Source organism: Nothobranchius furzeri, chromosome 13, assembly GCF_043380555.1.
Source record: "Nothobranchius furzeri strain GRZ-AD chromosome 13, NfurGRZ-RIMD1, whole genome shotgun sequence".
Taxonomy (NCBI): Eukaryota; Metazoa; Chordata; class Actinopteri; order Cyprinodontiformes; family Nothobranchiidae; genus Nothobranchius; species Nothobranchius furzeri.
The window spans coordinates 51,308,594-51,321,473 of record NC_091753.1 but is presented as its reverse complement, the minus strand read 5'-3'; the positions used below and the strand labels follow the sequence as shown (position 1 = coordinate 51,321,473).

Genomic DNA, 12,880 nt, shown 5'->3' with positions numbered 1-12,880 from the left:
CAAATTAGCATTTTCTTGCAGATCCTACATTTACTTTCAAAATAAAAATCTCCTTATTTAAAAATGTGTCAAAGATGAAATGAACCCAATTTCTTAAAGATGCACTTAATCCATAATAAATGGACAATATTGTTGTTTTTGTCAAGCACAAAAAATTAAATATTCCTCCATGGCATGGCTGTATTTTTCTTCCAAAGAGAACTAAGGGCCTGAAAAGCAGAGATTTCTGTATACATTACCTGTAATAAATACACAATGGTCATAAGAGTCGTTTAAACTCGTGAAAGGTTCATGAACAATAGCATATTGTGAGGAAAATATTTATGTGAAGTTTTGCAAACACATTTCTTTATCAATTGCTATCAAATCTTTTATAAATGTTTATTAGGTGACAGCAGTTATCCACTTTGGATTTAGCCATAACACTTTGAAATTGTGACTAAGGGTGTCAAACATCCGGCCCGCGAGATGGTTGTGTAAACTTTATTTTCATACTTTACATTGTAGAGTGAAAATAAACTTATCATTGTGAGCAAGTTTTCTCTGTAAAGAGTATAAATAAAACAAAGCTGCGCTCAAGGCTCACACAAGAACTTGAATCCCATCCTGAAGATGTCTGCCACTCAGGATGTGACTCCTGATATTGATGTGCTGGTGAAAGCTAAAAGATGTAAAGTAAAATGAGTCAAATATACTTTAAGTGCTGCATGAAACTGATCTAGCCATGTGATCTGTAAGCTCTTTGGATCACTAAGGAATGTTTATTTATTTATTTATTTATTTTTTCAAATTTTCAAGTACACTTCAGGTGTTGTACTTGTACTATTTTGGATACACTGTCCTCAGGCTCCAGCTTTGTTTTATATTGATTGTATTAATACAAAGAAAACAATCTGAAGTTGTTTTTAATTTACCGGTCTGGCCCACTTGGGACTAGATTTCCCTCAATATGGCCACTGAGCTAAAATGAGTTTGACACCCCTGCTCTAAACCAATAAAATAAAACAAAGTAAAAATCAATTAAGGTCCACTAAATGGTTGAGGGAATACGATGTTTGTAACATGGAAAGAAAAAAGACTATAGTTAGAGGGCCAGAAGCAAAGTAAGATTTTTTTTCTAAATACATTGAAGGTAAAACGCGCCCCTGCATGCCGATAGGTAGGCCAAGCAATTGCCAGAGGGCCGATAGACTTAAAACCAGGTCAGAGCCAAAACTAAGATGGCCACAGCTTGTTTGTAACGATTTTGACATCAACTTTTGAATGCCAAAATTGTCGCCACATGGACAAAATGGCCAAATAAGAAATGCATCTCATGAGACAATGCCTGACTTTTAAAGCTGTGGCTCATGGGAGTTTGAAACTTCTACTTTTCTAATTTCCCCTGTCACCCAGTTGTGCTCCTTATGAGGGAAAAAAAAAGTTTCTTTCAGTTTCTTACTTTTATTTTATCCAGTACAACAGTACAGCTGTGTACATTAGCATCCACATATATTTAAAGGTGCAATTTGTAAGAATTCTACCGTAAAATAACCACAAAACAGTCTAATGTCTCAAACATGTTAGAAGAAAGGTTGTACTGAGACGGATTTCTTTTTCTGCTGGCTGGAGTGTTGTCAGTTTTTCTCCTTTCAAAATAAAAGACAAAAGATTGATGTTGGTACTGTTTACAATCTGTAAGATTGTGAGATTGCTGAATCTGCAGCGAGCTAACATAGCAGCGCCGACACTTTTAATTCGACACAAGCAGACAAAAAGCCCCAGAAGCCGTATTTACAAAACAATGCCGTCAATTTGCCGCCACGGCGTTGTGGCATCAGGGAGATTTAGGTCATTTACAGGTGCTGGCCAGTAAATTAGAATATCATCAAAAGGTTGAAAATATTTCAGTAATTCCATTCAAAACGTGAAACTTGTACATTATATTCATGCAATGCACACAGACCAATGTATTTCCGATGTTTATTACGTTTAATTTTGATATTTATAGGTGACAACCAATGAAAACATCAAATCTGGTATCTCAGAAAATTAGAATATTCTAAAGGCCAATGAAAAAATGTTTGTTTCTCTAATGTTGGCCAACTGAAAAGAATGAACATGAAAAGAATGTGCATGTATAGCACTCAATACTTAGTCGGGGCTCCTTTTGCCTCAATAACTGCAGTAATGCGGCGTGGCATGGACTCGATCAGTCTGTGGCACTGCTCAGGTGTTATGAGAGCCCAGGTTGCTCTGATAGTCGTCTTCAGCTCCTCTGCATTGTTGGGTCTAGCGTATTGCATCCTCCGCTTCACAATACCCCATAGATTTTCTATGGGGTTAAGGTCAGGCGAGTTTGCTGGCCAATCAAGGACAGGGATACCATGGTCCTTGAACCAGGTGCTGGTGGTTTTGGCACTGTGTGCAGGTGCCAAGTCCTGTTGAAAGGTGAAGTCTGCATCCCCATAAAGTTGGTCAGCAGCAGGAAGCATGAAGTGCTCTAAAACTTCCTGGTAGACGGCTGCATTGACCCTGGACCTCAGGAAACAGAGTGGGCCAACACCGGCAGATGACATGGCACCCCACACCATCACTGACGGTGGAAACTTTACACTGGACCTCATGCAACGTGGATTCTGTGCTTCTCCGCTCTTCCTCCAGACTCTGGGTCCTTGATTTCCAAAGGAAATGCAGAACTTGCTTTCATCAGAAAACATAACTTTGGACCACTCAGCATCAGTCCAGTCCTTTTTGTCCTTGGCCCAGGCGAGACGCTTCTTGCGCTGTTTCATGTTCAAGAGTGGCTTGACACACGGAATGCGACACCTGAATCCCATGTCTTTCATGAGTCTCCTCGTGGTGGTTCTTGAAGCGCTGACTCCAGCTGCAGTCCACTCTTTGTGGATCTCCCCCACATTTTTGAATGGGTTTGTCGTCACAATTCTCTGCAGGGTGCGGTTATCCCTAGAGCTTGTACACTTTTTTCTACCACATTTTTTCCGTCCCTTCGCCTGTCTGTTAATGTGCTTGGACACAGAGCTCTGCGAACAGCCAGCTTCTTTAGCAATCACCTTTTGTGTCTTGCCCTCCTTGTGCAAGGTGTCAATGATTGTCTTTTGGACAGCTGTTAAGTCAGAAGTCTTCCCCATGATTGTGGTGCCTTCAAAACAAGACTGAGGGACCTTTTAAAGGCCTTTGCAGGTGTTTTGAGTAAATCAGCTGATTAGAGTGGCAGCAGGTGTCTTCTATATTCAGCCTTTTCAGAATATTCTAATTTTTTGAGATACCAAATTTGGAGTTTTCATTAGTTGTCACTTATGAATATCAAATTTAAATGTAATGAACATTGGAAATACATTGGTCTGTGTGCATTGCATGAATATAATGTACAAGTTTCACGTTTTGAATGGAATTACTGAAATATTTTCAACCTTTTGATGATATTCTAATTTACTGGCCAGCACCTGTATAAGTGGTCAGACCATGGTGGTAATGTTGCTCAATTATTTCCTTTTTACAAAAGATTAGGCGATGGCGGTATAAGGGGGTATGGGGGCGGTCTCTGCGCCGCTGTGGCATTCCATTTATCTTGGACATAACTTGCTTTTTATTTTAACAAGCTGCTCCTAAAGGTGTCTGTCTTCCACAGTCCCCATGCTGTCTCTGGTGATTTGACCTCCAGCTCTAACCGAGAGAAGCTCCAGGAAAGCTGCATCGCTTCAGTTTAACATCTCAGCTGATTCTGTTTACAGAAGTGAAACTTGCGGCCCGTGTTGGCTTTCATTTTCAAAACATTTGCCGGCGGAAGCTCGACAGTACCTTCTAACGCAATCGTGATGCCTTCCTCTGTTGCGTCAAGGCGCAGTCGCCTTGTCGCAATAAGTCGTGAAAAGAATGCTGCAAAATTTGCACATTGCCATGCCGGTGCGGCGTGTTTATAGGACACACCGTTACTGTAATCAGTGTCCTGATAACTGCAAAGCACACTGAACTGCCTCCGTGTTTGAAATGAGCTCTATAAATAAAGCTGCCTTGCCTTGCCTAATATTACGCTGATTTGCTGGCACGGCGTGTCTTGTTAAAAGGACTAGAGTCAGAGTGACCCAGATGTTATTTCTTTTACCCCATAAGAAGCCAAGGTATCTTTTTGTTTTTCTCTAATGTGGAGTGAAGAAGGCAAGAGGCGAAGCACCTCATGATTTTTATCTTGAGAGGCGCTATTGAAATGATATTTTCTTCTTCTTCTAATGTTGAGCTAACAATGCTAATGGCTAATCAGAATCAAATAGTCAGCTCCAAAAATATCTCAAGCTACTTTTCCAAACACCAACCACTCGATGTTACAGTGAAATGTATGTGGGAAGTGAATGAGTCCATCGGCGCATTGTATTGAGTCGTTAAAAAGTATAATAGCAAGCTAACTGTAAGACGATAAAAGATCACACTTCCTGTATTGCTGGAGACAAATTACTGTAATGTACTGTAACTGAGGGAAAGACAGAGCTCATTGTTTTTCACCCCAATAGCAGGGCTGTGGGTCGTTATGTTGATCTTGGCCCTCTTTCCCCCCATTCAAAACCAGTTGTCACCAGTCTGGGGGCGAAAATTGACGCTGGACTTAAATTTGATGCTCACATCAACTCTGTGATCCGGTCCAGTTTCTTTCACCTGAGACGCCTTGCAAAAATCAAGCCTATGCTGTCAAGAGCCCACCTGGAGCGGGTACTCCATGCTTTTGTAATTCCGAGGCTTGATCATTGCAACTCTCTCTATGCAGGGTTGTGTCAGTCATCACTGCGTCGCCTACAGGTTGTGCAGAACAGCGCAGCCAGGTTCCTGACTGGGACCAGGAAACAGGATCACAACAGTCCGGTTCTGGCCTCCCTGCACTGGCTTCCAGTTTGTTATCATTCACACTTTAAACTCCTCATCTTTGTTTACAATTTCTTCCAGGGTGGTGCTCCCCCTATCTAGCCACACTCCTGAACCAACATTCCCCATCATGCGCTCTGCGCTCTTCTGACCAAGGCCTGCTCGCTGTCCCTCGTTCTAAGTGCCGTACTCGCGGAGACCGGGCTTTCTCAGTCCTAGCACCGTCACTCTGGAACCAGTTGCCACCCTCAGTTAGGCTGTCCCCATCTCTGCCAGTCTTTAAGAGTCGCCTAAAAACCCACATCCTCCGCTTGGTGTTCCCTGAACGTGTTTGAATTTGGCCCTCTTCAATGTTGATTTTATTTCTCTGTTTTCAATGGTCTCTCTATCCCTTGTTTTACCCATTTGTCTTCTACTAGAATGTTTTACCTTTTTTTGTAAGATTTTAATTGCTTTTATTTTAGATTTATTCATCATATTTAACTTTTCTCATGTAGCATGTTCAGCGCCTTGGGCTTCCCGACAGGGTCGCGGAAGGTGCTTTATAAATAAAGCTTTGATTGATTGATTGATTAATAAGTGTAGTAAGTGCTCCCTACCATTTAGAACTCAAATGGGCTAACACCACATATGCCAATGTGTATCTACTTGTCAAGTCACTGTGTATGACTCATCTTCATTTGCCATCTAGAATGTTTTGGTGCAGATCCTGGCATCAGCCATGAAGCTCACTGAACGGGAGTGAGAAAGTGATATTTTTGAATAAAAAAAAGACAGCAGTAACCATTTTTCACCACATGATGTACAAATTGCACCTTTAAAAATAAGTTGTATATTTACAGTTGCTTTTGTGAAGTTAGTTGAGTTTGATATCTGTATTGTTCATCTACAAAGAGGGGAGTCCTTTACTTCCTGTGGTAAGGGTCTTCATTTGAAATAAAATATTTTTAAGCATTTCCAACATGAGCCAACATTTAACAGTCACTTAAAACCTTTTGATTTTTTTATTGTAAAAATTGTTGTTTCCTTTTATTTTTATTTTATTTAAATAGTTTATATTTTTGTTTTCTATTATTAATTTTTGTCTTTTTGATCCTAGTTTTATTGGTGTCTTGTTTCTATGTTTTATTTGGGCTGTGTTCAGCGCTTTGGGTTCCCCTTAAAGGGACTTAACGGACTTTTGAATTTTTATGCTCGCAATTGCCCCCTCAGGCCAAAAGCGTAATGGCAGCTTCCATAGTAGGCTCGTGCACGAGGCGTGCATTCTGTACGTGCACACTCCTTAACGAAAATAACAGCTGAGACAGTCACGTGTGTGTGTGTGTGTGTGTGTGTGTGTGTGTGTGTGTGTGTGTGTGTGTGTGTGTGTGTGTGTGTGTGTGTGTGGCCCGGAGGAAAGAGGACAGGAGAATGCGCAGCTAATTAATTAAATAATTTGGTTCTGTACCTTTCTCTTCAGCACAGCCGACAAAGGTTTATGATGGGTCAGTCCTCCTGCATGCTCAGATCATTCGCTTCCCTTGCTTGAAAAATTGTTCCAAAATGAAAGTTGAACCCACATCTTTTTTATCGGTGAATTCAATGCCGTTCGGCAAGTCTCAAATAAAAATTTGGGCATCGTACTATTAACAAAATACCATTAATGTAAAAAAGAAACTCTAAATGAACTATGTTCACACCCATAATCAAACCCAGGTCTTCTGCATGGGAGTCAGACATCTTACAAGGTGAGTTACACTCTAGTAACATTCACAGTATCTGTAACTTTTATATCCTTGATGACAGCTGAAATAACGTCAAACCAAAGAACGGTTCAAGGCGAAAATGGCAATTTTGTTGCCAATTTGCAGGAAATACCTAGAAGAAAGTTCTACAGAAAGAAGCTAAGGGTCCTCAGAAATGTAGCTAGGTTCATCACTAGGCATTAGGAACAGCGACAAAGTCGCTGAGTTGGCTCTGCTGCTAAATCTACGGATAGCAAATGCTACGGGCTATGCCCAGTGTTGCCAACTGTTTTTGACTGAAAGTAGCTGAAGTTCCCCCCAAAAGTCGCTAGATGTCGCCAGATGATGTCATGTGCTAATTTGCATATGACGCAATGACGTCCTCTGGTTTGCGTGATGACGTCACCATGTTTGCGTCATGACGTCACCGGTCTTGTAGAGTAAATCAAATAAAACCCACGTGATATTATTTAAAAAATTATTTAATTTATTTTTAAATATTTTATTAAAATAAAAACCCCATATAATCCAAAACAGCAGCCATTAAAACATCAAGGAAAGATGGCACAAAAAAATGGAAGGAATATTTCTATTTTGTCTGAAGAGAATGGAACTCTTAAACACAAAAATATTAAATTGATAGGAATGTATGTATGATTGAATTAAAATGAATTTTCTCTTGTACTTTTCTAGTGCCTTGAGATGTATTTTTCTGTTGTGATTCAGTGCTATATATTGACCTAAAAGATAATATATATATATTTTTGTTTTTGTTTGGTTTTGTTGTTTTTAGTACTTTTGTGTAAAAAGAAGCAGGCCGTATTTAGTATTCAGATTACATGCAAACTGCCAATGACCTGAGGTGTTTGTCTTACAGCATTATTCTGTTTTTTATAAAAAAATTTAAATGTGCTATGTTTTTGAACTCATCATAGAGTGTCAATGTTCCTTGAATGCACCACAAGTGGTGCGAGAAGCCATGTGTGAGTGCGACGCTGCCTGCCAGTGCCAGCCGAGCTCAGTGGCCGAAATGCGGCAGGATGGCGGAAGGAGCGGTCGCCCTTTATGTAGCTCCGGTGGCTATCTCAAATAATGGACTTGTGAAAACTCACAAAAGGTTTGATCAATGGGGGTACCGTGATCATGCTGCACACACATGCGCAGATCATTTTCTTTCTGATCCTCTGAAAGGAAGGACGGTCCTGTCGCTTCAGATGCATCGCTGATCTGCAGGTAAAGTCTGCTAAAAAGTTGTAGTCAAAGTAGCTGAGGGGGGTCAGAAATGTCGCCAGATTTGTCGCTAGGTGCTTTTTTGAAAAAAAAAAAAGTCGTTATGGGGGTCTGAAAAGTCGTTAGAAATGGCGACAAAGTTGCTAAGTTGGCAACACTGGCTATGCCTGAGCGTGAACGCGCATGAAGCAGCCTGCTCGACCCGAGCATCTCTCTTTTTTTGTGATTTTACAGAAAAACAGGCAATCACAGTAAAAATGCCAGGGCTCAGTCTACAGGACCAGGGCATTGCAGGAGACTGTATGAAGAAGAAATGTATTATTTCTATACATGTTTTGGCTGTCAAACTTCCATAATGTCCCTTTAAGGATGATGGAAAGCACTATACAAATAAAAGTTGATTGAAAAATCTGTTTTCTGTTGATACTGACTGTTTTACATCTTTTCACGTGTTCTGAGTGAATAATGCAAAATGTATTGCAACACCATGAAAGATCAATAACATATACAATAATATGACAAGGTCCAATTAATGCTCTGATTGGATAATGATACTACAGTTCTCACCATGGAAGCTACAAGAGAGTTGTCTCACTTGACCCAAGTGGCTCTTCCCCGTCAGGGTCCATGAGGATGAAAATGCCACGAGTAATAACCGGGTTTCTTTTCATCGGGCTCTTATTGGCATGTGACAGAGCGGAGAAGGGCGCTCCTCTCTGTCAGATTTTGGGGAGTTCAGAGCTTCCTCTGCTGTCTAAAGCAGGAGATGTGGTGGTCGGGGGTGCTTTCTCTATTCACAGCAAAATCACACAACCTCCACTTTCCTTTAGAGAGAAACCAACACCTCTAACTTGTTCCAGGTATTTCTGAACTGTATGTAAATGTCTTAGTCCTTCACTATTTTGTATCACTTCATTTGAATTTATATTACTCTGATCTTGTCTCAGCATCAACCTAAGGGAGTTCAGATTTGCACAGATGATGATTTTTGCTATTGAGGAAATCAATAAAAGTACATTTCTTCTTCCTAATGTTTCTATTGGATATCGGATTTATGACAACTGTGCATCGACACTGACCTCAATGCATTCCGCAATGGCTCTGTTGAATGGTGATGAGTGGACAATGGGACAGAGTTGCTCTGGCCAAGCAGCTGTCCATGCTATCATTGGGGAATCGGAATCTTCCTCAACCATTGTGCTTTCACGCACTACTGGACCATTTAAAATACCAGTGGTAAGAAATATACCTGTGGCTATTATCACAGGTAAATCCTTCTTCTACGTTTCATTTGTTTGTTTGTTTTTATTTTCTGTCCACAGATCAGTCATTCAGCAACGTGCGAGTGTTTGAGCAACAGGAAGGAGTATCCTTCTTTCTTTCGAACCATTGCTAGTGACCTCTATCAAGGCCGTGCTCTTGTCCAGCTGGTTAAACACTTTGGCTGGACGTGGGTCGGGGCAGTCAACAGTGACAGTGACTATGGCAACAATGGCATGGCCATCTTCCTGGCTGCTGCCCAGGAGGAAGGAGTGTGTGTGGAATATACAGAGAAATTTAGCCGACACGAACCAGAAAAACTCCTGAAAGTGGTGGAAGTGATCCTAAAGAGCACTGCTCGGGTTATTGTCTGCTTCCTGGCTCACGTGGAAATGAACAATCTGTTAGAGCAGCTGAGTCGGCTCAACATCACGGGCCGACAGTTCATTGGTGTGGAGGCCTGGATTACCGCTGACAGCCTTGTTACTCCTACAAGTTTTAATGTGCTGGGAGGCTCACTGGGCTTTGCTGTGCAAAAAGTTAATATTAGTGGTCTAGAGGATTTTTTAGTTAAAGACTTCTGGGAATCAGACCTCCAATGCAATGAGATGAATACGGACAGTATGATAAAAATATGCAAAGAAAACCAGGACTTACTTGAGTTTAGAGGTTATAATGAGGATGTGGCAGAGCTGAGATACTCAAATAACATATATCAAGCCATCTTTGCTGTGGCTCACGCTCTGCACAGCATCCTGAGATGCTCAGAAAGTCAAGGGTGCGATAAAACATTGGAGGTCAAGCCTTGGGAGGTAAAATGAAAAAAATATATTTTTTTGTGTTTAAAGTTTCATAATTCGTTTTGCCTATTGTCACTGAGAAACTGTTTGTGTTTAGGTAGTTGAGGCTCTACAGCAGTTGAATTTTACAATGAATAATGGAGACCAGGTGTGGTTTGATCACACAGGAGGAGCTTTTGCGAAGTATGAAGTGGTGAACTGGCAGCGTGGATCAGATGGATTGATTCAGTTTAAACCGGTTGGTTACTATGATGCTTCTCTGCCTTCTGGACAGATGTTAGTTCTGAATACAGAAGCTATAACGTGGCCTGGAGGAAGCAAGGAGGTAAACTTCCTATAACCTCATTTTCTAAACTGCTGTTTCAATAAACTAAGAGTGTATTTTTCTTGCATGACATAAAGTTGCCTGCTTCAGTGTGCAGTGAAAGCTGTCGACCAGGAACTCATAAAGTCCTTCAAAAGGGAAAACCCATCTGCTGCTATGACTGTATACCATGTCCTGTTGGGGAAATTAGCAACTCAACAGGTAACACGGACCTGAATTATCATGATTCGCAGACATCGTTACTTAGCTACAGTGTCTGTTTACTGTTGAAATCTGCAGTAACACACTCCCTTATCAGTGTCATTAGTATGTGACTGATTCACTTATGACAACAATAGTAACATTGTTTTTTATTACAGACTCTAATGACTGCAAAAAGTGTCCTGAGGAATTTTTATCCAATCAGAACAGAGATGCATGTGTACTCAAACTTATTGAGTTCCTCTCATTCAGTGAGGTCATGGCTAAAATCCTTGTGTTTTTCACCTTGTTTGGTTTGCTCCTGACCTTCATGGTAGCTGCTCTGTTTTTAATCAATAAAGACACACCGTTGGTGAAAGCCAACAACTCAGAGCTGAGCTTCCTGCTGCTCTTCTCCTTGTCTTTGTGTTTTTTATGCTCTCTGACCTTCATCGGCCAGCCCACAGAGTGGTCCTGCATGCTGCGTCACACGGCGTTTGGCATCACCTTTGTCCTCTGCATTTCCTGTATTCTCGGGAAAACCATGGTGGTTTTAATGGCTTTTAGAGCAACGCTTCCAGGCAGCAATGTGATGAAATGGTTTGGGCCTGCACAGCAGAGACTCACTGTTTTGTTCTTCCCCTTCATACAGCTCATAATTTGCACCCTGTGGTTGAGGATAAACCCCCCTTTTCCTTTTAAAAATGGGAGTTACTATTTGGAGAAGATAATTCTGGAATGTGCTCTGGGGTCAACTGTCGGCTTCTGGGCTGTCTTAGGATTTATTGGATTTCTTGCTTTGTTGTGCTTTGTTCTTGCTTTTCTGGCCAGAAAGTTGCCAGACAGCTTCAACGAAGCCAAATATATTACTTTTAGCATGTTGATCTTCTGTGCAGTGTGGCTCACCTTCATCCCAGCATATGTCAGCTCTCCTGGGAAGTTTACTGTTGCCGTGGAGATTTTTGCTATTCTGGCATCAAGTTATGGAATACTGTTTTGTATATTTGCACCAAAATGCTTCATTCTTGTATTTAAACCTGAAATGAACACAAGAAAACACATGCTTGGAAAAGCATAGTTAATTCAGCAAAAAAAAAAAGCTAAATCTGTTCTTAAAATTGCTTTTCTGTCACGCTGAAAAACTGTGCAGATCCTGGAAATGATTCTGATTTGACATATTTTTATAAACCAAATAACTTAAAAGAATGTGCTCTGGTTTAGGCAGGCAAATAGGGATTTAAGAAAATATCGATATGACAATATATTGTGATTTTTTTCCCTGCAATATTATATCGATCTTCAAAAGCCATGTATCTAATCTTTGGAAGAATTTACTTGCAAACATTTGTGTATTTTATTTTCGTGTAATTCAAATCCCGGCCGCTAATTGGCAGCAGTGTGCAATGGAGTTTGTTTCCCAACACAGCAACACGAAACATCCAAATCCATATGCATCCATCACGGAGTTAGTCCTGGTAGATTGTAAGAATTTATAATTATAGAAATTAAAGATTCTTAAACGATCCCAACTCTCTCTTATCTTGTCTCTCAGTCAATACAGAGCGTTTAAGTAAACTCCCTGATGATAAAAACAACCACTTCTGATTATACTATTTAGATCTAATTACAGTGTATAAATATACAAACTACAGATCACTACACCACCATTGAAATGTAAATCCTTTTTATGGTTCAGATACATATTTCGAAACATGTTAAGTATCACTTTGGACTGCTTATTGAATTTTTCTACAATAATTTCAGTCAAAAAAATTGCTAATATTGTCTGACTGAATGTATTGCAATATATGGTAAAATAATCTATCGTTTCCCCTGTATCATGATACGTATTGTATCGCCAGAAGTTCACCTATACACATTCCTACAAGCAATTAAATAAAAACCATGCAATGCAAAGTTGTTTATTTTCTTTGAAAGATCAGTATAGACTTAAACAGTAGAAATGTCTGCAGAAATTAACCTTTCAGGGGGTCAAGGTACGTTATTTGTACCATTTTTGATGCTTTATCCATGGAAAACAATCTGCTGAATAATGATCATTTGTGGGAATGTATCTGGAACAGATTTACTCCCAATCCAGACTGGCCTGGTGCAGAACGGCAGCAGAAGGTCGCTGCTTCAAATAAAATCCACTATAGTCTATGAGATGACTGGTCGTGGTGCGGAACATTTCAGACGTGTCCCAGATGCAACTCAACGTAACGCCAAAGAAATTATTGGGTTCTATTTTTGCCATGAGCCGCTTCTGGGATGCATCAACTTCCACAGTTAACATAGGGTCAGACAGGAAATCACATACGGTATCAGTGTAAATCGTCTGGTAATTTACAGACTGTTGCAAAGACTTAATTTCGTAGATTGCGTCAATACATGTGACCTAACAGCTTATTCATGTTCAGCGTCGTTTGCGAGGTGCACCAATGTGTTTTTCATGGTTTTAATCCTGGCAGTGGAGAGGAACAACAACATGTATACAACATCAAACA

The 12,880-nt window shown here is 40.4% G+C and overlaps 1 protein-coding gene across 1 annotated transcript; it reads left to right on the top strand.

Annotated features, from left to right (window-relative positions):
• The first annotated feature begins 8,435 nt into the window (after positions 1-8,435).
• On the top strand, positions 8,436-11,451 carry LOC107372849 (extracellular calcium-sensing receptor-like). The gene is made up of 6 exons (XM_054743280.2): positions 8,436-8,668; positions 8,756-9,044; positions 9,131-9,880; positions 9,966-10,193; positions 10,271-10,394; positions 10,553-11,451. The coding sequence occupies exons 1-6, from the start codon at positions 8,436-8,438 to the stop codon at positions 11,449-11,451; spliced, it is 2,523 nt and encodes an 840-aa protein (XP_054599255.1).
• The last annotated feature ends 1,429 nt before the right edge of the window (positions 11,452-12,880 follow it).

Excerpts from the sequence above, each read along its gene's own strand:
- LOC107372849 (XM_054743280.2), top strand. The coding sequence starts at position 8,436 with ATGAGGATGAAAATGCCACGAGTAATAACCGGGTTTCTTTTCATCGGG. Across the intron at positions 9,045-9,130 it reads GACCATTTAAAATACCAGTG|ATCAGTCATTCAGCAACGTG; the intron begins GTAAGAAATATA and ends TTCTGTCCACAG. Across the intron at positions 10,194-10,270 it reads GGCCTGGAGGAAGCAAGGAG|TTGCCTGCTTCAGTGTGCAG; the intron begins GTAAACTTCCTA and ends CATGACATAAAG.